The sequence below is a fragment of the Aureobasidium namibiae genome (genome assembly GCF_000721765.1).
Source record: "Aureobasidium namibiae CBS 147.97 unplaced genomic scaffold scaffold_23, whole genome shotgun sequence".
Lineage (NCBI taxonomy): Eukaryota > Fungi > Ascomycota > Dothideomycetes > Dothideales > Saccotheciaceae > Aureobasidium > Aureobasidium namibiae.
This window is the reverse complement of record NW_013581186.1, coordinates 88,812-108,687: the sequence shown is the minus strand read 5'-3', so window position 1 is coordinate 108,687 and position 19,876 is coordinate 88,812. Positions and strand designations below refer to the sequence as shown.

At 51.4% G+C, this 19,876-nt stretch overlaps 9 protein-coding genes across 9 annotated transcripts; 5 read left to right on the top strand and 4 right to left on the bottom strand.

Annotated features, from left to right (window-relative positions):
• Positions 1-133: 133 nt before the first annotated feature.
• Positions 134-626, top strand: M436DRAFT_57367 (ribosomal protein S19/S15; the record flags this gene model as incomplete). The annotated part of the gene is made up of 4 exons (XM_013567717.1): positions 134-179; positions 230-245; positions 354-533; positions 584-626. The coding sequence occupies 4 exons, from the start codon at positions 134-136 to the stop codon at positions 624-626; spliced, it is 285 nt and encodes a 94-aa protein (XP_013423171.1).
• A 339-nt stretch (positions 627-965) lies between these two features.
• Positions 966-1,757, bottom strand: M436DRAFT_67646 (transcription initiation factor IID, TAF10 subunit; the record flags this gene model as incomplete). Its single annotated transcript, XM_013567731.1, has 2 exons — positions 966-1,379; positions 1,449-1,757. The coding sequence occupies 2 exons, from the start codon at positions 1,755-1,757 to the stop codon at positions 966-968; spliced, it is 723 nt and encodes a 240-aa protein (XP_013423185.1).
• A 483-nt stretch (positions 1,758-2,240) lies between these two features.
• On the bottom strand, positions 2,241-3,675 carry M436DRAFT_57060 (P60-like protein; the record flags this gene model as incomplete). Its single annotated transcript, XM_013567661.1, has 3 exons — positions 2,241-2,448; positions 2,503-3,477; positions 3,530-3,675. 3 exons carry the CDS (start codon positions 3,673-3,675, stop codon positions 2,241-2,243), a joined length of 1,329 nt encoding a protein of 442 aa, XP_013423115.1.
• Positions 3,676-4,039: 364 nt separating this feature from the next.
• M436DRAFT_67644 (ras-domain-containing protein) lies at positions 4,040-4,887 on the top strand (the record flags this gene model as incomplete). Its single annotated transcript, XM_013567730.1, has 5 exons — positions 4,040-4,083; positions 4,144-4,169; positions 4,226-4,314; positions 4,372-4,774; positions 4,829-4,887. The coding sequence occupies 5 exons, from the start codon at positions 4,040-4,042 to the stop codon at positions 4,885-4,887; spliced, it is 621 nt and encodes a 206-aa protein (XP_013423184.1).
• A 1,043-nt stretch (positions 4,888-5,930) lies between these two features.
• M436DRAFT_57090 (3-phytase) lies at positions 5,931-7,594 on the top strand (the record flags this gene model as incomplete). Its single annotated transcript, XM_013567669.1, has 2 exons — positions 5,931-7,419; positions 7,485-7,594. The coding sequence occupies 2 exons, from the start codon at positions 5,931-5,933 to the stop codon at positions 7,592-7,594; spliced, it is 1,599 nt and encodes a 532-aa protein (XP_013423123.1).
• Positions 7,595-8,085: 491 nt separating this feature from the next.
• M436DRAFT_67642 (catalase-domain-containing protein) lies at positions 8,086-9,709 on the bottom strand (the record flags this gene model as incomplete). Its single annotated transcript, XM_013567729.1, has 3 exons — positions 8,086-8,991; positions 9,048-9,589; positions 9,643-9,709. 3 exons carry the CDS (start codon positions 9,707-9,709, stop codon positions 8,086-8,088), a joined length of 1,515 nt encoding a protein of 504 aa, XP_013423183.1.
• A 789-nt stretch (positions 9,710-10,498) lies between these two features.
• On the bottom strand, positions 10,499-15,938 carry M436DRAFT_57211 (uncharacterized protein; the record flags this gene model as incomplete). Its single annotated transcript, XM_013567696.1, has 2 exons — positions 10,499-15,818; positions 15,868-15,938. The coding sequence occupies 2 exons, from the start codon at positions 15,936-15,938 to the stop codon at positions 10,499-10,501; spliced, it is 5,391 nt and encodes a 1,796-aa protein (XP_013423150.1).
• Positions 15,939-16,244: 306 nt separating this feature from the next.
• On the top strand, positions 16,245-18,554 carry M436DRAFT_57196 (uncharacterized protein; the record flags this gene model as incomplete). Its single annotated transcript, XM_013567693.1, has 1 exon — positions 16,245-18,554. One exon carries the CDS (start codon positions 16,245-16,247, stop codon positions 18,552-18,554), a length of 2,310 nt encoding a protein of 769 aa, XP_013423147.1.
• A 529-nt stretch (positions 18,555-19,083) lies between these two features.
• Positions 19,084-19,386, top strand: M436DRAFT_57100 (BRCT domain-containing protein; the record flags this gene model as incomplete). Its single annotated transcript, XM_013567673.1, has 1 exon — positions 19,084-19,386. A coding segment is annotated over one exon (303 nt), but the record flags the coding sequence as incomplete, so codon positions are not given.
• Between the last annotated feature and the right edge of the window lie 490 nt (positions 19,387-19,876).

Sequence of the window (19,876 nt, the reverse complement as noted above, 5' to 3'; positions counted from 1 at the left end):
CACAAAAGATGGTCGTCGACGTGTATTAGCGCGTAGACGAGCGAGATGTGGTCTGTGCTTCGGTGATTGGCGGAGGAGAGAGATGTAATGAAGACCGCAGGCACCTCCGAGTGTAGATTATACCAAGCACATCATGAGACCGACAACGATACTGCAGGGCGCCCGCTCTGTGTGGAAGGGTAATTCGTGCTCCATTGACTGCACATACAAAGACTAATCTCTCGCCTAGGTCCACACATTGTCCCGTAAGCATCCTTCGACTCAACTTTTGCCTATCCTCTGTCGCAAACTTCCTAGACACATGGACTCGCGCGCAACACTTCTGGAACTTTTTCTGACGACGAGTCACACAGATTGCCCATCGTTCGTCCCAAGCCCGGCGAGCGTGCCCCTCCGATCAAGACACAGGCACGCGGTGCCACCATCCTGCCCAACTTCGTTGGCTTGATTTTCCAGGTCCACAACGGCAAAATCTACAACGATGTCAGAATCACCGAGGACATGGTCGGTCACAAGCTTGGAGAGTTCTCAGCGTGCGTTCTGCGATACAAAACTGCGCATGCTCTATATTGACATATTGCAGGACGAGAAAGCGCTTCACCTACAAACACTCCAAGAACAAGTAAACGCACAACATCAACGAGGTTGCATCTTTCTCACATACTGGCGTTTCTTGGGTCTTCATGTACAAAATATCAAAGTCAGGGAGGCACGTTTTTTTGGCCTTATTGTGTTACTCGCTCTCCACGCGTATCAATGTTCCGAAGTCTTGTCAATTTTGAATCGCTCATGACCAGGATCCTTTGTCCCTATGGCATAGTTCATCTATCGAGCGATGCATCCTGCCCTGTCATGCCCCAAGCGCCGTACTCCTTTCGTCTTTTCGTGATGATGCGTGCAAACCTGCTGCCATTGTCCTGGCCCAAAGAAACGCCTGCCCATATGTCTTGAAGTATGCAAGAAGATTACCTGTAGAACTCGCCTCTCTTGACGTTGACGCCGTACTCTCCGACGGCCATGCCCAGATCCTCCATGGTCAACACCGTCCTGCCGCCAGATGACCCTACGCCGCCACCACCGTAGCCAGGACGAGGGCCACCGAGCTGAGCACCCTTTCCAGCATCCTTGCCTTTACCCTTGGCACCGCCCTCTTCTGTCGGCATCATGCCAAAGCCTGCAGCACCTCCGAGTCCAGTCAAAGGGTTGTTTGATGTGGTGTTGGTGGATCTGATGCGCGAGTACTGGTATGCGTCTGCTGCGATGTCTGCGATGAACTTCTGAGCAGCGAGCGCGAGGAGGCGGGCCAGATGGGGTGGTGTTGCTGGTGGTGGAGGGAGGCCGGCGAGAGTGAGGTAGTAGTTTGTGACAGCATCGGGGATCTGATGCGATTGTAAGTAAAGGTGACCTCGAGTGCAGCATGTTGCGACGCGCGCTGGGAGTGAACTCACGATTGGCGCGTATTCATCCATCTTGCTCAAAAAGTCCCGCAATGCGACATCCTTCTTCGCAGGCATTCTCGTCTCGATCTGTGGCACAGACGGAGCGTCGTCGTTGGTACCATCCATGTTCGTGTTTGCGGCGCTCTTAGCGTTACTGCTGTTGTCCATGGTGTGGCTGCTGTCGGTCTGCATCTCAGTGTCGACGTCGACGGCGGCTTCGATGTCGTCGGCCGGAGGAGCAGCGGTCTGGTCGGCTGTGGTGGCTTGCGGTGCCTCCGCCTTGATGTCGGTCGGCGCACGATCTTCAGAGTCGGCCATGGTGATTGGGTTGTTGGACTGATTGGCTGCAGATGCGCGCGCGACAGATTGATGATTGTTGCACGTCGCCGCGCTTGCTGCTGCTTCTCCACAAACCAAACTCCGCCAACACGCTCCATGCCGAGGCCTCTTACAACCACCTCGAGAACAGGCTGAACAGCACTCATTATCCTAAGACATTGAACCTCTCACACGGCATTCTGCAACAGATTCTCTTGAATGGCAAAGACAACTGAGACGCTCAGAAGTAGCAATAAGCTTGATATGATGCTTGGACGTTTAATTTGCAGTTGCCATTTTCTCCTTTTTACAAGTACCATCCTCATCCTCAAACAAATCATCCTCGTACCTCGCACTCTAGATGTATATCCCCAACGCCAGGCAGATGCAACAAAGAACCCCGACACGCCACTGGTATCAAGAAAATGTGAGAATCAAACCGAACCAATCTCTTCATCATTACACCAAGGAGCTGCACTGCATCTAGCGCAGCTTCCAGTCCTTGTAGCTCCACTTCTCGGTAACCTCTCTCTTCGGCTTCTTGTGTTGCATGGTACGGCGAGACTCCATCTTGCCGTTCAGCAACATGTTTCTGTAACGGTCCTTGAGTAGATTGCCCTCGGGTCGCAGTGCACGGAGCGAGTCCTGGAGTTCGTCTGCAAGGACAACCTCGAGGGGTGCATCGGGAACACTAAGACGACCGTTAGTACACAAAAGAAATACAACCAGTAGAGACGACACTTACGCATGTCTGCCGAGGTTACGACGGCGTAGTACCTGGCTCTCGTCCTCGTCGTTCATTTCGGCTTCGGTCGCGACATCTGTGGTAGCAGGCTGCAGTGCCTTCTGCTCTGCGAGAAGACGCTCCTTCTCGGCGAGTTGGAGAGCAATCTCTTTGACACGCTCCAGTTGCTCGTTCTTCTTCTTCATCTGCTTGTCCCACTTTGCCTGATGTTCCAGCTCCTTTCTTCTCTTGATTTTGTTTCTCTGGGATGGTGTCTTTCTCTCGGGTCGTTTCTTGGTGACAGCTCCAGAATCCTCGGCCTCGCTCTGAATGCCCTCCCACTCGCTCTCGTATGCTGATTGATACTCGTCATCGGTCGACGGCTCGGGTCTCGCGGCCTCGGCAAGTGCTTTCTCCAGACGGTCGTGCTCCTCCTGTGCCTCTTGCAGGCGCTTGCGCTCAGCAGCAACCTCACGTTCACCGACCTTCGTGACATGTGCCTCCCAGTCTTCGAAGGTAGGGTTGTAACTCTTTCCAGCAGAAGGCTTGGGCACAGCAGCGAAAGGCTTTCCGTTAGCGGCCAGGGAGATGGGAGCGTACTTCAGAGTCTTGGGTGCAACCTTGGCCTTCTTTTCCGGGATGAAGGAGAATCTAGGGTCTTGCGGGATGGGCTCCATACCCCACGGGTCGTGATCTGCGTTCTCGGTGGCCTTGACGATGTCGGTCTGGGCACCTCCAGAGTTTGCGACGCTGCGCAAATGTTGGAGATCCTTGTGTGAAACGTAGGTGCCGTTCTTGTTGCGCTTGCTGCTTCCAGTTGCGATTCCGTCGGACTTGCGTTTCCTGGTGTCTACTGCGGGGACTTTTGAGCGTTGTGCAATGATCTCGTCGGCCTTCAGAGGCTTGTGGCGCTTGTTGAAATCGGATTGAACATGGTCGGCGCCCTTGATGTCGGTAACGAAGAGCTCCTCGGCAGGTCTCTCGGTCAGAACGCCACTGCAGAGATGTCAGCTACAAGGTCCGCAAAACATACATGGCTGTTTCGTACCCTTGAATGATCTGCTCGCGAACATCTTCAACGCCTTCTTGCAGCTCGGTAATGTCGACGTTCTTGCGCCATGCCTTCTTGCCCTTACGGGATGGCTGCTTGTGGGTTGCAGGCGCTGCCTGAGTCTTTTCTGCCACGGGAGCCATGGTCGTCGTGAATGAAATGAGGTTGGAAGGAAAAGCAGATCAGACGCCCGTAATTTTTTTGACAGGCCAAATCTCGCTCGCTCGCTCTTTCTCCGCAAAGCTGCGGCAGCAAGTTTGGAAGGCTTGGCATCCATCAGCCCTGATTGGCCTCGGCGAAGCCCTTTCCGGCCTTTCGCACGGCCCTTTGTGGAGACACTTCGAGGGTCGCAGCTCGCGCGAGTCCGCAATCAATCTCCTGAATAATACGAGTACACAAGACCGCTTTCTTGCAGACCTGTTCATAGTCCCGCTGTTGCTCTTCTCTGCTCGATCGTCTCCCTGCTAGACTGTATCTCCAACACCCTCCGAGTCAAAATCTGTCGTCATGGCTCAACCGGCGTCCTACACGAACCCGCTGAAGAAGTTCAAGTAGCTTACAACCGTTCTAATCGATACATGCACATGCACTTGCTGACGTGCATCTCACAGGCTGGTCTTCCTCGGCGAGCAGAGCGGTATGCTACAATTCACACTTGACCACAGTTGCACTGCTGACTTCGATCCTCTCCAGTCGGCAAGACGTCTCTAATCACCCGCTTCATGTACGACTCTTTCGACAACACATACCAAGCCACAATCGGAATCGATTTTCTGTCAAAGGTTGCTACGACCCACTCGTATACCGCAATGTCAACCTCGTACTTATACAATACTTAGACCATGTACCTCGAGGACCGCACCGTGCGCCTACAGCTCTGGGATACCGCCGGACAAGAGCGATTCCGTAGTCTGATTCCCTCCTACATCCGCGACAGCAGCGTTGCCGTCGTCGTTTACGACATTACCTCCGCCAAATCTTTCCAGCAAACCCGCAAGTGGGTCGACGATGTCCGCGGCGAACGTGGCTCCGATGTTATCATCGTCCTCGTGGGCAACAAGACCGATTTGAACGACAAGCGCGAAGTCACCACCCAGCAAGGAGAAGAAGAGGCCAAGAAGCACAATCTGATGTTCATCGAGACGAGCGCAAAGGTCGGACACAACGTGAAGCCTTTGTTCAAGAGGATAGCGCAAGCACTACCTGGTATGGAGAGTGAACAGAACCAGACGCCCAATCAAAGTATGTCTTCTCGTAAAATATGCGATTCTGGACAGCTCGCTAACAAAGTTACAGTGATTGACGTGAACATCAACCCAGGCCCCACGACAGACAACTCGAGCTGCGCCTGCTAAACGACCTGGCTTCGAGCGACTTGTCTTTGTTCTTATTCAACGCCCTTTCTCCTTCCCAAGATACCATTAGTCCTCCGCTAAATCTTCTTCCTTTCTTGTACAGTATTTCTGCATGCAGCACGGCGTTTTTCGAGCCATTGGTCGGCTTTTGGAATAAAAGATAATCCCGTGTACATAAAGATATCTGTATCTCCTGCTTCTCTATCCCTCTGCTTGCGGCGACATCATCTTGACTATACTAGCAACCGTACTGATCACAGAAACAGCGATCCATTGACCTTCTGGAACACAAATGAGGCCTATAACATTGGCGATATCCCAGGAAGAGCAGCTCGAATACTCAGGCTCTGCTGTGTCGGAACGTGCGAATTAATTGCTTCTCGTCTGGAAAGAAGCGTCTTGCTAAAACCATGTCTGTCTCTATGATTCCCACCGCGACTGTGTTGTCAATGGCGCCCTTGAACAACTGTTTGCCAAATGTGATTCTTCGCTCGTAGTTCTTCTCCATGCTTTCCGCCTTCCGAACTTTTGTCGTCGCTCACTACCCCTCGATCGGCAGCTTCGCGCAACCTCACGTGTAAACACCTCGACTCACACGTGTGGGAACCTACCATCCTTAACTCCCGAGATCTATCTTTCTCCCTCGTCGATCTTTCAACGATCCGCAGCATGTTCTGCAGGTCAAACATCAGGTCTTGGCACAGACGTCTCGGCTTTGGACCAATCAAGGTGGATATCACTTCCTCGTGGCCATCCAGACTGCATTTCTAGTCTAGACTTTATGGAACATCTCGCAAGCACCTTGTGGAGACTCCAGGGGAGATACAACAAGACCAACCAAATCATCCAAGGTGACATCCTCGCTATGCACAATGACTACCGTCCCGTCATGGAGCATATACTATTGAGCAGCCGCGGAGCTATTGCTCTTTGCTTTCAGCCGCCTTGATCGCCTCCTGAAGATGTTGTAGGTATATAAGACGTAGGTCGTGCCTCGAGAGGTAAGTCAGTACTAAGTCTTGCCTCAGTTGACGCTCCACATCATGCTGTTGCTTTCTCGTTTGGCTGCTTTGGCAGCTCTTAGTGGTTTCGTTACTGCTGCCCCTCCCAAGACTCCTCCTGGTCCTGGTCCTGCTGGTCCTAAACCTCCCAGCCCTCCTGCCAGCGCTGTCAACTCCACTAGCGTCGTCAATTCCACGACTTGTGGTGGTAACACTTATGTTTACCAGGAGTTGGCCGGATATGGCTTCGTACCAAGCGATGCCAGAGACAAGTTTGGTGATACTCTTGGTGGATTCGGGTCTTCAATTGCCATTGATCAGAAGAGCTGGAAGAAAGTCGGAAAGGACTACAAGGGCACTTTGTGGGCATTGCCAGACAGAGGATGGAACACCCAAGGTACTCTGAACTTCCAGAACAGAGTCCACAAGTTCCAGATTACATTGTCTCTCAACGATACTGCGACAGTCGCCTCGCCATCAGGTCCTAACCTGCAGCTCAAATACCAGGATACCATTCGCTTCACAGACCCTGCTGGGACTCCCGTCACTGGCTTGGATCCCGATGCTACAGGCCTCTACCTCAGTTTTTCAGGCTTCCCTGATCTACCAGCTGCAACATACACAGGTGACGGCTTTGGAAACAGCGGCACAGGCGGTCACCGCGTTTCCGTAGACTCAGAAGGTCTAGTTCTCAACCCCGACGGTTCGTTCTACGTGTCTGATGAATACGGACCTTACATCTACCACTTTTCCGCTGCTGGAGAGATGTTGAGTGCAATTCGCCCTCCAAACGCATATATCCCTTTGCGAAACGGCACTGAGAGTTTCAGCGCTGCGTCGCCTCCAGTGTACAACCCTGACGAGGAAATCACCCCTGAGGACCCTACGCAAGGACGAGCAAACAACCAAGGACTCGAAGGCTTGACCGCATCACCCGATGGCAAACACATCTACGCATTGATGCAATCAGCTCTCGACCAAGAAGGCGGTCTCAAGAAGAAGAACAGACGCTATACTCGTCTACTCCAATACTCTGCTTCTGCATTCTCTTCCTCATCGCCAGTTCCAGAGGCTGAATACGTTGTCCCATTACCTCTCTACAACACCGATAGTGTTGCCGCTCAATCAGAACTCCACTTCTTGACCCCTACACAGTTTTTCGTCTTGGCCCGCGACTCCAATGCAGGTCACGGCGCAGCATCCTCTACAAGTCTCTACCGCCACATCGACATCTTCGATATTTCCAACGCCACTGATATCGCTGGTGCTACTTATGATGCCTTTAACGCATCGATTGCATCTTCAAAGGGAGTTTTGAAGACTGGCGTGCAAGCAGCGACTTATTGCTCCTTCCTTGACTTCAATGTCAACTCCCAACTCGAGCGTTTCGGCGTGCACAACGGAGGTGCACAGGATGCTGGCTTGTTGAATGAAAAGTGGGAGTCCATCGCTACTGTCCCGGTCAACGACGGTAAGGATGGAGAGTATTTTGTCTTCTCTCTCAGCGACAACGACTTCATCACTCAAAACGGTATGTTTGATCCTCCATACAACCCTTCAGGTGGAAAGGTAAATTATACTGATCTTGAAAACTAGGTTACATGGATGGTGGAAAGTATCCTTACAAAGATGCTTCAGGCTACAATCTCGATAACCAGGCTTTGGTGTTCAAAGTCAAATTGCCCAAGGGCGTGAATCCTTCATAAGGGCAATTCGTATCTTACGTAGATGGAAACTGTGAGACTGGCCCCTGTCATTTCCATATGCTAGAGGACATCTATGTGTCATAGTCTTTAACAACAAAGGTCATTCATCAAAGCCGACGACTGTGTAAGCTGCCATTGACGCACCCAAACAGTATATCGCTAGGACTGGAGAAACAATCCCATGACGTGAGGTGGACAATGTCTACAACACCGTACCCGACCTCACTATGTGCGAAAGTTGCTAACTCTTACCCTCCTCCCACAGAAACGTGGAGTAACGCCCTCGCCTGTAGAAACACACAATGGTTTCATGGTCAAGGACTGGACCAGAGAGAGAATCCGGAATACATCGGGTCTCAATAATTTCTATCCTGTACAAATATATACGACGTTATAGCTTTGACACAAAGGAGATCAAGAAGCACGCGTTGAATTCATGATCAGTCATCAAAAATATCTACTCATTATGTCCCTTTCATACCAGAGACATCCTACACGACAGACTTCCCCTCCTTGTGGTTCTTGATCCCCTGCTCGATATCCTTGCCAAGTTGCTCATCAACCCTCGCAAACATCTTAACAGACTCTCCAATAACAAACTCAGAAGCACCACCAAGATGAGGACAAAGGTTCTTGAGGAAGTTCTCCCTGCCACCATCTTCCTTGAGCATAGTCTGCCACAGCAACCTCGACTGCTCAAAGTCCTTGTCCGTGACTTCTGTAGATGCAGAAACCACTTTGCCTACCCATTGCTCATGGGTGGCTAACTCGTGGCTGCCGTGAGCGAGCTTGGTGTAGCTGCTGCGCACGTAGTCGGGGTCAGCGCCGTAATTGCCATCCATGCGGCCAGGGCCATCGCGTTGGTAGGGCGAGTAGACTTGACTGATGGGCTTGTTGCAAGGCAGTTGTTGGTAGTTGGGTCCCAGACGATATCTAGCAGCGTCGGGATACGAAAACATGCGTGCGTGCAACATAAGGTCAGCAGAAGGCCCAATACCGGGCACCATCGTCGAAGGCGAGAAAGCAGCTTGTTCGACATCTTGGAAGTAATTGGTGGGGTTCTTGTTGAATGTAATCTTTCCGATTTGGCGTAGAGGGTACTTTTCGTGAGGCCACGTGAAGGTATTGTCGAAGATGTTGATGCCCGAGGCTTCTGCTTGCTTGGGATCCATGATTTGGAGGTGCACGTTGTAGGTTGGGAAATCGCCGCGTTCGATCGCGTCGTAAAAGTCTTTGATGTGGTAGTCGGGGTTTTCGCCGGCGAGACGGAGTGCTTCGTCTGCGTGGAGGTTTTTGATTCCGGCTGCGGGCTTGATGTGCCATTTGACGTAGACAAAGGTGCCGTCTTGCTTGCCGAGCTTGTATGTGTGAACACCGAAAGCGTTGATGTTGCGGAGCTGGGATATATTGTTAGCTACATGTAGTCGCGATTTGGTGAGAAAACGCTGCTTACCGAAGCAGGAATACCACGAAGACCAAAGAGATGCATCAATGCATGGATACCCTCCTGGTTGTTGATATGGTAATCCCAGAACATGTCCGGGTCAGGGATGTTCGTCACAGGATGTCTCTTGTGACTGCGATTGACACTAGGGAACTTGATGGGGTCTCTGATGAAGAAGACAGGCAGACTGTTGAAGACAAAGTCCTGGTTTCCTTCCTCTGTGAAAAGCTTCATGGACCAGCCACGAATGTCACGGACAGTATCGGCAGCACCTCTTTCGCCAGCAGTAGTCGAGATACGACCGAGAAGGGGAGTCTTCTTGCCCTTTCCGCTGAGGAACTTGGCATCGGTGATGTCTGAGAGATCTTCTGTGACCTCGAATTCTCCCCATGCTCCAGCTGCTTTTGCGTGAACTACACGTTCGGGTATTCTTTCACGAGGGAAATGAGCCAAAGTCTCAATCAACTGAGTGTCTGCAAGTATTCCCAAACCGCCGCCACCATAAGTCGTGCGGACTTGAAGGGAAGCTGAAGGGTCAGAGACAGGTGCACCTATAACCAGCGTCAGTGTGATGTTGATTTGCCTTGCATTCTGTAGAACTTACCCTCCTGCAGAGTATACACAGGTGGGTTAGCACGTCTGCTCGCAACATTGAAATCCGGAGGTGCCATGATGAATGATAAAATTACGGGTCAGTTAAAGAATAAGCAACCAGGTGTCAAAGTCAAAACGGTGAGGAAAGAGGACTACTTATAGATCTGCTTCGACATGTCCACGACTCGACGTGGTCATCGTTTGGTCAGCACCCCATATGTCGAGGGCAGGTTCGAGCGCAGACGACATCGTACCCGCAATCGTGACGTTTGAAAACATTGGGGATGTGGCTGGGGAACGATAGGTATCCATGTCTTGTTTAGACCTGCTTATCGCCTATTCTTGTCTGTGACATGATGCTTGTTGATGATCAGAACCAGTCATCTGAAGATGACCAATGCCTTCTCGGCAGTTTGCTGTCAGTGGAGTTTGGTTTTCTTTGACTCGTCGGGGCTTCCTCCGTAAGTGGTATATCGCGTTCACGTCATGATGATGCAGAATGATCGCGTCCCGCGAAAGCAGCGATATTTCTCCGTTCGATAGATTAATGGTTTCTCCGGATAGGGTCGTTGGTGGGGATTCAATGGTGAGTTGCAAAGGAGCACCCAAATGGAAGCAGTGATGAGAGATAATTAAGAGAGACCAGCTGCGGAGGAGCTTCGGGCTCCAAGAATGGCATAGAGCCCTGGACAACGCTTCCACGGATATTCAATATTTACGTCGTGAGTTGTAATCACAATTGTTTTGTTTCTCTACAACCTGCTTCTTCCATCAGAATCTAAGTACAATCACCAAACGCCTCGCTGAATGCCATCCTTGACCAATCCCAAAATCTCCCGTCCTACTTTTCTGGCCTTTGAAATTGTTTAGCCTGTCAAACAGACAAGAGCAGCTTCGAACTCATCTACAACTCTCTCCTCGAGCTTGTTCTCAGTATCCTTGGTGGCGACGGCGGGCTTCTGCCTAGCCCACTCTGTCTCGCGCTCACCGACAGGCATGATACGTTCACGCAAGTTGCGTCTTGTACGTAGAATCGCCTCAACTTGCTCCTTCGCATTTGCACGATCAAACTCCAGACTAGGTATTTCGGCGGAAGTAGCACCGGAGCTTGCGCCTACTGTTCGTAGTCTTTCAAGAATGAGGGAAATGAGAGAAAGGGAGTGTGTTTCGCTTGCGAGCCCAAGAGTGAGGCAGCCAGCGCAAGGGTGACGAAGAGAAGGCTGCTTGTTCTCTAAATCAGTCTCAGCACGGCGGAGCTGAGCAGGGAAACTGTTGAGGAAAGCACCAATCTCGGCAGCGATTGGCGGGCCGACTGCTTCAAGGAGGTTCAAGCACAACGGAAGGATGCCCTTTGACCAAATAGCGAAAACGCGGACAGGCTCATCGAACGGACCCTTGCCGTTCATGTTACGGAGGTAGTGCGACAGATTGGCTGATGAGAGGCGCGAGAGTACGCCTTCGACAGCCATTTGTTCCGCAATGAAACTTATGGAAGAGAGTTCAAGCAAGAACAGGATAGCGAGTTCACCATAGACGGGATCAACCGAGTCAGGTGTTACAAGACGATCTGACCAAGAGTACAGACTTGTGGCATAGCGAAGAGTGCCAGCGTCGGCACAGCTAGTGGCGATGGCCGAGTGAGCAGAGGCGATACCAGGAATGCGGAGGATACTCTGGAGCAGAGCCGTCAAGAGGACAAAGTCTGCTGGCTGCACCGATTCGGGATTGGCGTGGACATTGCTGCACAGTGCTCTAAAGTTCTTGTGCACAGTGTTCAAGATTTCGAGAGGGATTACAGGAACAACTGGTGCTGATCGCTTCTCCTTCTGCACAGAATTGTAGACCTGAGGTTGAAGTGCAAGGAAGAGGGTACGTAGGAGCGTCCGGTAATAGTCAACATCGCGAGGAGTAGATGCGACCTCAAAGTCTTGATTTGAGGTGCGAACAATATCCCAAGCTGTAGAAAGCAAATCGCGAACGATAGGCTCCTTGGACTTGATAGAGGTCAGCTTCTGCAACAAGATGAACGCTAAGTCAGCACGTGTCTGTGCGATGTTATCGAACAAGACGGCTGGAATAGAAGCTTCCATGTTTGCTGCCAGCGACTTTTGCACGACTGTGGCCAAGTCTTTCTGAAGCGACGGAATGTCCTCAGCAAATGTGCCGAGCATGATGGCTAGAGCTTTCCAACTCTTGAGAAGGTTGACTTGAGCTTCTACCAACGACAGATTGATGTTCGCTCTGGCGACTTCTTCGACAAATCCTTGGTTGTTACGACCGCTCCAGGACGATTCGAAATCTAACATCCGGCTAGCAATTTTGCGGTTATAGTAGTAGTCACGGCCAAATTCTGATTGCTCAAGAGAAGTATGCTTGAAGTTATCGAGCTTGCACTGCGGGAACTTGATGACGAAGTTCTTGGCTAGGTTCTTGTGTAGCGAATGGTTGTAAGCATTGACTGCCACACCGTGATCGCGGAGGTATTGCAGCTTGGTGGCAACGTTCTGTGCGGTTGTTGTATCACCGAGCTGGCGTGCGTTGTGTAGGTAGCGAGCAAGAACGTTGGAAGCGTAGGAAGCCATCTGAATCTCGTTGGCGTATCGGATGGTACTCTCCATGTCGGACTGTTTGTTGTTCGGTTCTATCTCTGCGAGCCAGTCTGCTGCGCTCTTGAGGAATTCGGTGTGTTTACCAATACCGTGCGTAGCCCAGGCCCATTGGTCTTGTGCAGAAGCAACAAACTTCAAAATAGCCATTGCTCGTTTGGGAGAAATAGCCTTGATGTCAGCCAGCTGATCCAGAGCATACTTGAATAAGGCTTTGCTGCCGGTACCCTCGCTCTTATCCGTAGTCTTCAATCTGTCACGAGGCGTAGTACCAGTGAGCAAGCAGATCGAAAGCCACTGTTGTTTGTTGCTGACCACAGCAGAGAACATCTTCCAGATCGTAGACTCTACACTAATGTCTTGGAGAGGTTGATCAAGCTCTGCAAGGACGGTCAGAAAGCTCTTTGCAGCTTCCGGACTCAGGTGGCCAAGAAGAGGAGCGGGTTCTGTTTCGGACTGGTTCAATGTGCGAACGATACTTGTGAACAGAATTGCAACAGACTCCTTGTAAGAATGTTGAGCAGCAAAGAGACGTGCAAGGAGAGGCATAGACTGAAGGAGGTTTTTGGTAAGATAGCCAGCTTTGCGATCGGTAAGCAAACCGACGTCGAGGACTTTTGAGCAGAAAGACAGAGCTGCACGGGTCTGAAGTCTGATCGGTCCCTCATTCTCCAGAGGTCCTGGGTTGATCGAAGCGAGGCCTGACGTGAGAATATTCAGGATCGGGTGGAAGGTCAGCGAGTGAGGATTTTCCGCCAGGTACACCTTGAGAAGATCTTCCGAAGCTTGAGCGAATACACCAGTCAACTTCGCGGTAATAACCTTGTTGTCGTCCACGCTGTATGCAAAGTTGAGAACCTCGGTCGCTGCATTTAAGATACGCGTGCTGATTTCGCATCTCTCTGTAGGGAAGACGAAACGCCAGCTTGGCGAGCTTTGCAATACGTCAAGAAGGATACGTTGGAATGCTGCAAGCACAGCACTGGTGGGCTTCTCGGGTGTAGTTCCGGTTGCATCGGCTGGGTCGTCGAAGCGGGTAACTGCTTTTGTGGTGGACTTGCGCGATACAGCGCGGGTGGCAACATCCTGAATCAATCTCTCGAAAAGACCGATACAAGCACGTAGTAAATCGTACTGGCCGATTGGAAGCTCTGTAGCGCTTACAATAGCAGCAAGACCGCCAACATTGTCGTCAACAGAGAGCAGGCGACTGCGTGTCAGGAGAGACCAGATTCTTTCCGGATAGATAGACACCAGTGACTGCATGAACCGGACAATGTGGACCAACAGATACAACGAGCCCTCTGATCCTGGTTGCTCAACCTGAGCGTGCAACTCCTCTTCAAACATCTGGAAGATGACTCTGACGATATCGTCATTTCTGTCGAGACCGTAACTCAAGCGGCCGAGGATGTGCTTTGCGGCATTGACATCGTCTGCCTCCACTGCGGCATAGACAAGCGAGTCAACAAGCGCAATGATCTCAGCAGCCGCCTCCTTTTCGACAGGTCCACATGCCAGCTCGGTGTAGGTTGCGTTGGAAAGTCTAGTGGAGAGAAGCTTGCCAAAGTATTCGAGGGCAGAGTGTTGATGATGCCAACAAACAACATAGGGACTGTTCTGGTTCGCTAGGATACCGACGGCCCCTGCAGGTATCACTAGATCAGTCTTAGTTTGTCCAGCGTCCCTACCAGAGGTGAGACGCATGTGATGACTCCTGCCATCCCTTGGTACGAAGAGCGGAATCTCATCAAGGAGCTGAATGTGATTCTGAAGTTCGTCCTCTCTGTAGTTTTCATAGCTCCTCTCAAAGGTTCGAGGGAGGACTTGAGTGATCGTAGCCATATTCTCCAGGATCGCAAGAACTTCCGAGTCCTGTCCATCTGTTGAGGCCCGGCTTTGACTAATTGAAAGTAGACAGTTGAGGAAAGGGCGGACTTCGTAAGCATAGCGCTGCTTGACTTGTTCGAAAAATCTGCCACCCATACCGTTGCTATCGGTCAGGAAAGCCTTGACTGGTTGCACCGGGTTACGGGCTCGTGTACGCGAGAGGTTTGGAGGCACTGTGTCGTAGGAAAGGATTGAAAGCGATGCCTGTACCACATCGGGGCCGTACTGGAAAAGATGGTAACCTGCTGACACTAAGTTGAAAAGCGACATCTTGCCACAGGCAGCCACACAAAGATCGAAGTCTGCGGCAAAGGCAAGCAGCAAACACTCAGACAAGGATGTTACCATGTCGAATGTCTGCAGATCAGCAGCTGCGGCATTTGCCATGAAGCCAATAACATCTTCTCCCTCTACAGGATGAGCATTTAGGATAGCTTCCAATGAAAGTTCAGTCTTGGTCTTGGTCTCGCTGCTGCTGGGACCATCTTCGACCTGAGACTGCGCATCTAGACGGCTTGCTAGAATGACTCCACGGAGACTTTGTGCGATGATACTCCAAGCAAGAATGGCAGGTCCTGCGTGCCTGATGCCTAAATGAGCTTGTGCAGCACCGAGAAGAGTAGAGGTGACTACTCCAACGCAGGCTTCATCATCGATGTAAGAACTGCCAGGCAGTTGCGGATAGGACCCAGTGTTGGATCGCGCGCTAATGGATGCTACAGTGGCGTTGATCTTGAGTACTTCCAGCGATATGAGGGAAGCCAGGCATCGAACGACAATACTCAGGTCTGAGGTCTCAGGGCTTTCGGGTAGCGCAGAGAAGAAGAAGGTCGCATCCATGAGGGAGAACCAAAGAACGACGGGTTGAGTGTCAAGATTATCTTCCTGGGCAAAGATGTGGATGTATGCCAGACGCAGGATCAGAACAAGCTGAGTGAAAAAGGACTTTAGGTAAGCATTGGCGAGCTCCTCATCCTCGGAAAGCAGACCCGACCATGATTCCGGATTGAGCGTTGATAGTTTTGCTTCGATGGCCTCAACACATGCGCAGAAGAAAGATGTATCGATTGTCGTCGTCTGAGCGCGAAAAACGACTTGGGCAGCTTGCTGAAGTGTAACCCTCGTCTTGACCGCAGTCGACTGCAGATCTTGAGGTAAAGCGAGGCCAACCAGAAGGGCAGACAAAGCTAGGATGCTAGATTTTTCGGCGTAGAGAGTGGTCAATAGCCTGGGACGTCTCTGTTGCTGAGTATCGAATGTCGACTTGTGGTCAGGTTCGGGAACGGGGTTGATGGACTGGCGGAAGTGGGCATTCGCAGCGGCATTCTGAATTCCAAGTCGCTCATCCTGGGACCATTCGGCCAGCATGCATGATGCAGAGCGCTGCTGCCATTCGACCAGGACTATCCTCAAAGCATCCGTCTCTTGAATCGCAGCTTCCTTGGACAACCATAAAGCGTCCTCCTTGATCTGATTGATGTCATATTGGCCAGATTCCGAAGGAGTAGTATTGATAGCGGCGGTCCTTGTGTCGAAGTCCGTTTTTGACTGTGGTGTGGGAGAGGAGAAGGGCGTGAGGGGTGCGCCTAGTATGGAAAGAACAGTTGGATCTTGGAAGAAGGCGTCTAGCGTGGGCGAAGAGGTGACGGAATCAAGATTGATGACAGCTCTGTAAGCGGACTCCCATGATCTGGAGTGGTCAGCATGAAGTCAACGGGTTTAGGGCAGCAGGCGCATACAGAAGAGGAAGCTCGCGGGCCAGACATTTATCCAGAGCTGGAAAGTAGACGGCCGGCAGGGATGGCACCATTGTGCAGATAGCTTTAGTGTATGAGCATACGCGCCGGTTCAGGAAGACAGGAAAAGCAAATCTCGCGACAGCTGGATGGGCTGGAAATGTGTATTAGAAGGTCTTGAAATGGTAGCTGCAAATACAAGATGGACGCGCCAAGAACGAAACGCGACCTGGGAGGAAGGAGCTTCGAATGTGGGGAAACCAGTGCCGACAGCTGACTCATCCACCCTTCCAGGTCTTTATCGATGCTTGCATCTGGCATATCGCTTCCTCGCCGTTTTTTCAATCGCCAGACACGACAAGAAGAGACCCAATTCCAACATGTCTAACCTGGGCCTGGTCGATCATTCGCCCTTCAACGCCGAGCCCGCCGCTCCAATTCCCACCGCCTCCAATCTCGTTCTCATTGACAACTACGACTCGTTTACCTGGAACGTCTACCAATACTTGTGTCTCGAGGGCGCGACCGTCACCGTCTATCGCAACGATGGGATCTCAATCGACGACTTGATTGCCAAAAACCCAACCCAGCTGGTCATCAGTCCCGGTCCTGGACACCCCGAGACAGATTCTGGTGTTAGCAAGGATGCCATTCGTCACTTTGCTGGAAAGATTCCAATCTTCGGCGTCTGCATGGGCGAACAATGCATCTACTCGGTCTTTGGTGGTACCGTCGAGAAGACCGGCGAGATCCTACACGGCAAGACTTCGCCTTTGCGACACGACGGCAAGGGTGTCTACGCCAACATTCCCCAGGACATCCCAGTTACCCGCTACCACTCGCTTGCTGGAACTCACCCCACTCTTCCCGAATGCCTCGAGGTTTCTTCTTGGATCGCAGTTGGTCCTGACGGAGGAAAGGGCGTTATCATGGGTGTGCGCCATAAGGAATACGTTATCGAGGGTGTCCAATACCACCCCGAGAGTATCTTGACCGAGCAAGGAAGACTGCAAATCAAAAATTTCTTGTACATGCAGGGTGGCACCTGGTCCGAGAACGAACGTCTGCAGAAAGAGACCAAATCGAACGCTCAATCAGCAAAGACCAACGGACAGACCAAGGACAAGCAGACAAACATTCTCGAGAAGATCTTCGCCCGTCGCAAGGAATTGGTCGCTGCTCAGAAAGAAGTCCCCTCGCAGAGACCCATCGACCTCCAAGCTGCCTACGATCTGGACCTTTCGCCCCCTCTGATTTCCTTCGCCGACCGTCTCAAGCAATCTCCCTACCAATTGTCCTTGATGGCTGAGATTAAACGTGCCTCTCCTTCCAAGGGCATAATTTCAATCTCGACTTGCGCCCCCGCACAGGCCCGTATCTACGCGCTCGCCGGTGCCAGTACCATCTCTGTCTTGACCGAGCCGGACTGGTTCAAGGGCAGCATCGACGACCTCAAGGCTGTCCGCCAAGCGCTGGCTGGCATGCCCAACCGTCCTGCTGTTTTGCGCAAGGAGTTTGTCTTTGACGAGTATCAGATTTTGGAAGCCCGATTGGCTGGCGCGGACACTGTTCTGCTCATCGTCAAGATGCTCGATATTGAAACCCTGCACAGGCTATACAAGTACTCGCAATCTCTCGGTATGGAGCCTTTGGTCGAGGTCAATAACGAGGAGGAAATGAAGATCGCTGTCGAGATGGGCTCGAAGGTCATCGGTGTCAACAACCGCAACCTTACAAACTTTGAGGTCGATTTGGAGACCACCAGCCGTCTCATGTCACTGGTACCAAAGGAGACTGTCGTCTGCGCTCTCAGTGGTATCGCCGGATCGCAAGATGTTGTTCCTTACCAGAAGAACGGTGTCGGTGCTGTCCTTGTTGGCGAGGCTCTGATGCGCGCCAAGGACACCGCCCAGTTCATTTCTGAACTGCTCGGCGGCAGTGTTGAATCGGCACAGAAAGAGTCCAAGAAGTCACCGATGGTAAAGATTTGCGGCACTCGCACTCCTGAAGCGGCCAAGGCTGCTGTGGAGGCTGGCGCAGATTTTATTGGCATTATTCTCGTCAAGGGCCGCAAACGATGCGTGTCTAACGAGACCGCTCTTCAAATATCAAAGGTCATCCACGAGACGCCGCGCGCTGGATCAGACAAGGCAGTGACTGGCGAGTCATTGCCAGTATCGGCAACGAATTACTTCGATCATGCCTCATCGTACAACTTGGCCCACCCACGACACGCATCACTTGTCGGTGTCTTCCAGAACCAGCCACTGTCATACATCCTGGAGCAACAAAAGCTTCTGGGTCTTGATATTGTGCAACTTCACGGCTCTGAGCCTATCGAATGGGCATCACTTGTTCCCGTTCCTGTCATTCGCGCTTTCCATCCTGGTGATGCTGGTCTTGCTACTCGTGGATACCATGCACTACCGCTGGTCGATTCTGGTGCTGGCGGTTCTGGTGAGCAAGTGGACTTGACAAAGGTCCAAGAGCTCTTACAGAAGGATAGTGGCCTACGGATCATGCTTGCTGGTGGACTTAACCCTAGCAATGTGAAGAAAGTGTTCAGTGGACTTACCTCGAGCATAAGTCAAGTTGCTATTTTGGATGTCAGCAGTGGAGTCGAGGAGAACGGCGAGCAGAGTCTATCAAAGATCCGCGAGTTCGTCACTGCTGTCAAGACTGGCGCTTGATTGATCAAATAACGAACCAAAATAATAGAATAGAACATGACCGACCACTGAACGTAGTTGCCTTCTGACCCCATGACCTCGCATGCCACTCATGTCGGCTTGCAATGAACAATAGTGCGAGTTGCCTATTGTCCTCTACTCTGCGTTGTAAGTTCACTTGCTGCCTCAATCACATAGCTTCTTCCATCGGCAAGTGCTCCTTTCATTCAGTCCATAACTCCTTCCTTATTTGCTTCCTTCAAGACTTATATCAACCTCCGGCTCTTCTCACTTCCTTCTTCTCAACATTCCGCCTTCAACATCTCTTTGCTTCTTACATTCAACAACCACATCGCTACTTTTCCACATCTGACACCATCTATCACATCAATTCAGATCTCCTGATTGAGATCGCCGTCCACTCAGCAATCTAGATCTTGCAGAGATCTTTACACTCTCAATACAAGCATCTCATACAACTCAACTACCTCAACCAGCTGACAACACGACTTACGATCTCACTTGGCAACCAACCTCTCCAAGCCCAACAATGCCTCCCAAGCTTAAGAACGCCGTTCTCTGCTTCTCGGGCACCTTCGAAGCACCAGTTGCCAACCTCCAAAAGTGGACTGAAGCCAACGGCGGCACCTTCGATCGCAAACTCACCCCCTCTACCACTCATCTTGTCGTCAGCGAAGCTAACTGGCGTGCTCGTGTTCCTGAAGTGAAGACTGCACTCGCGAACGGCACCAAGGTCATCGACTACGAGTGGTTTGACGACAAACTGCGCGCCACTGGCCGTGTTACGGAGAACAAATACCTCTGGACTTCCATCGATGCCGAGCGTCTGAAGCAAGAGGCGAAGGAGGCTAGAGCCGCCGAACGCGAGAAGAAGCGTGCCGAAAAGGAGAAGGAGAAGAAGAAGAAGGACGCTGAGAGAATCAACTATGCTGATGCATTCATGCAACACACTAATGAAGTCGCTCACATCAGTGACGAGGGAAGCAGCGGAGAAGAAGAAGATGGAAGCTCCAGCGAGGAAGATTCGACCGCCAAACAGCACTCTGCTCTTGCGGAGCAATTTGCCAAGGGAGCCAAACAGGCTAAGGAGGATCTGATGAGCGACAATCACCACATCTACATGGATTCCACTAGCTTCTCCTATGATATTGTGGTCACCAAAGCTTCGGTCGAGCTCTCTCGTCTGGACAGAGCTCGCATTACTGTAAGTGTCTCATGCTTCACCTGCTTTCTTTTCAATTTCGCTGACCTTCCCTTTCTTCACATAGCTCTACGAAACAAATGCTTCGCCTCATACCTATGCCGTCTATGTCAAGATTCCA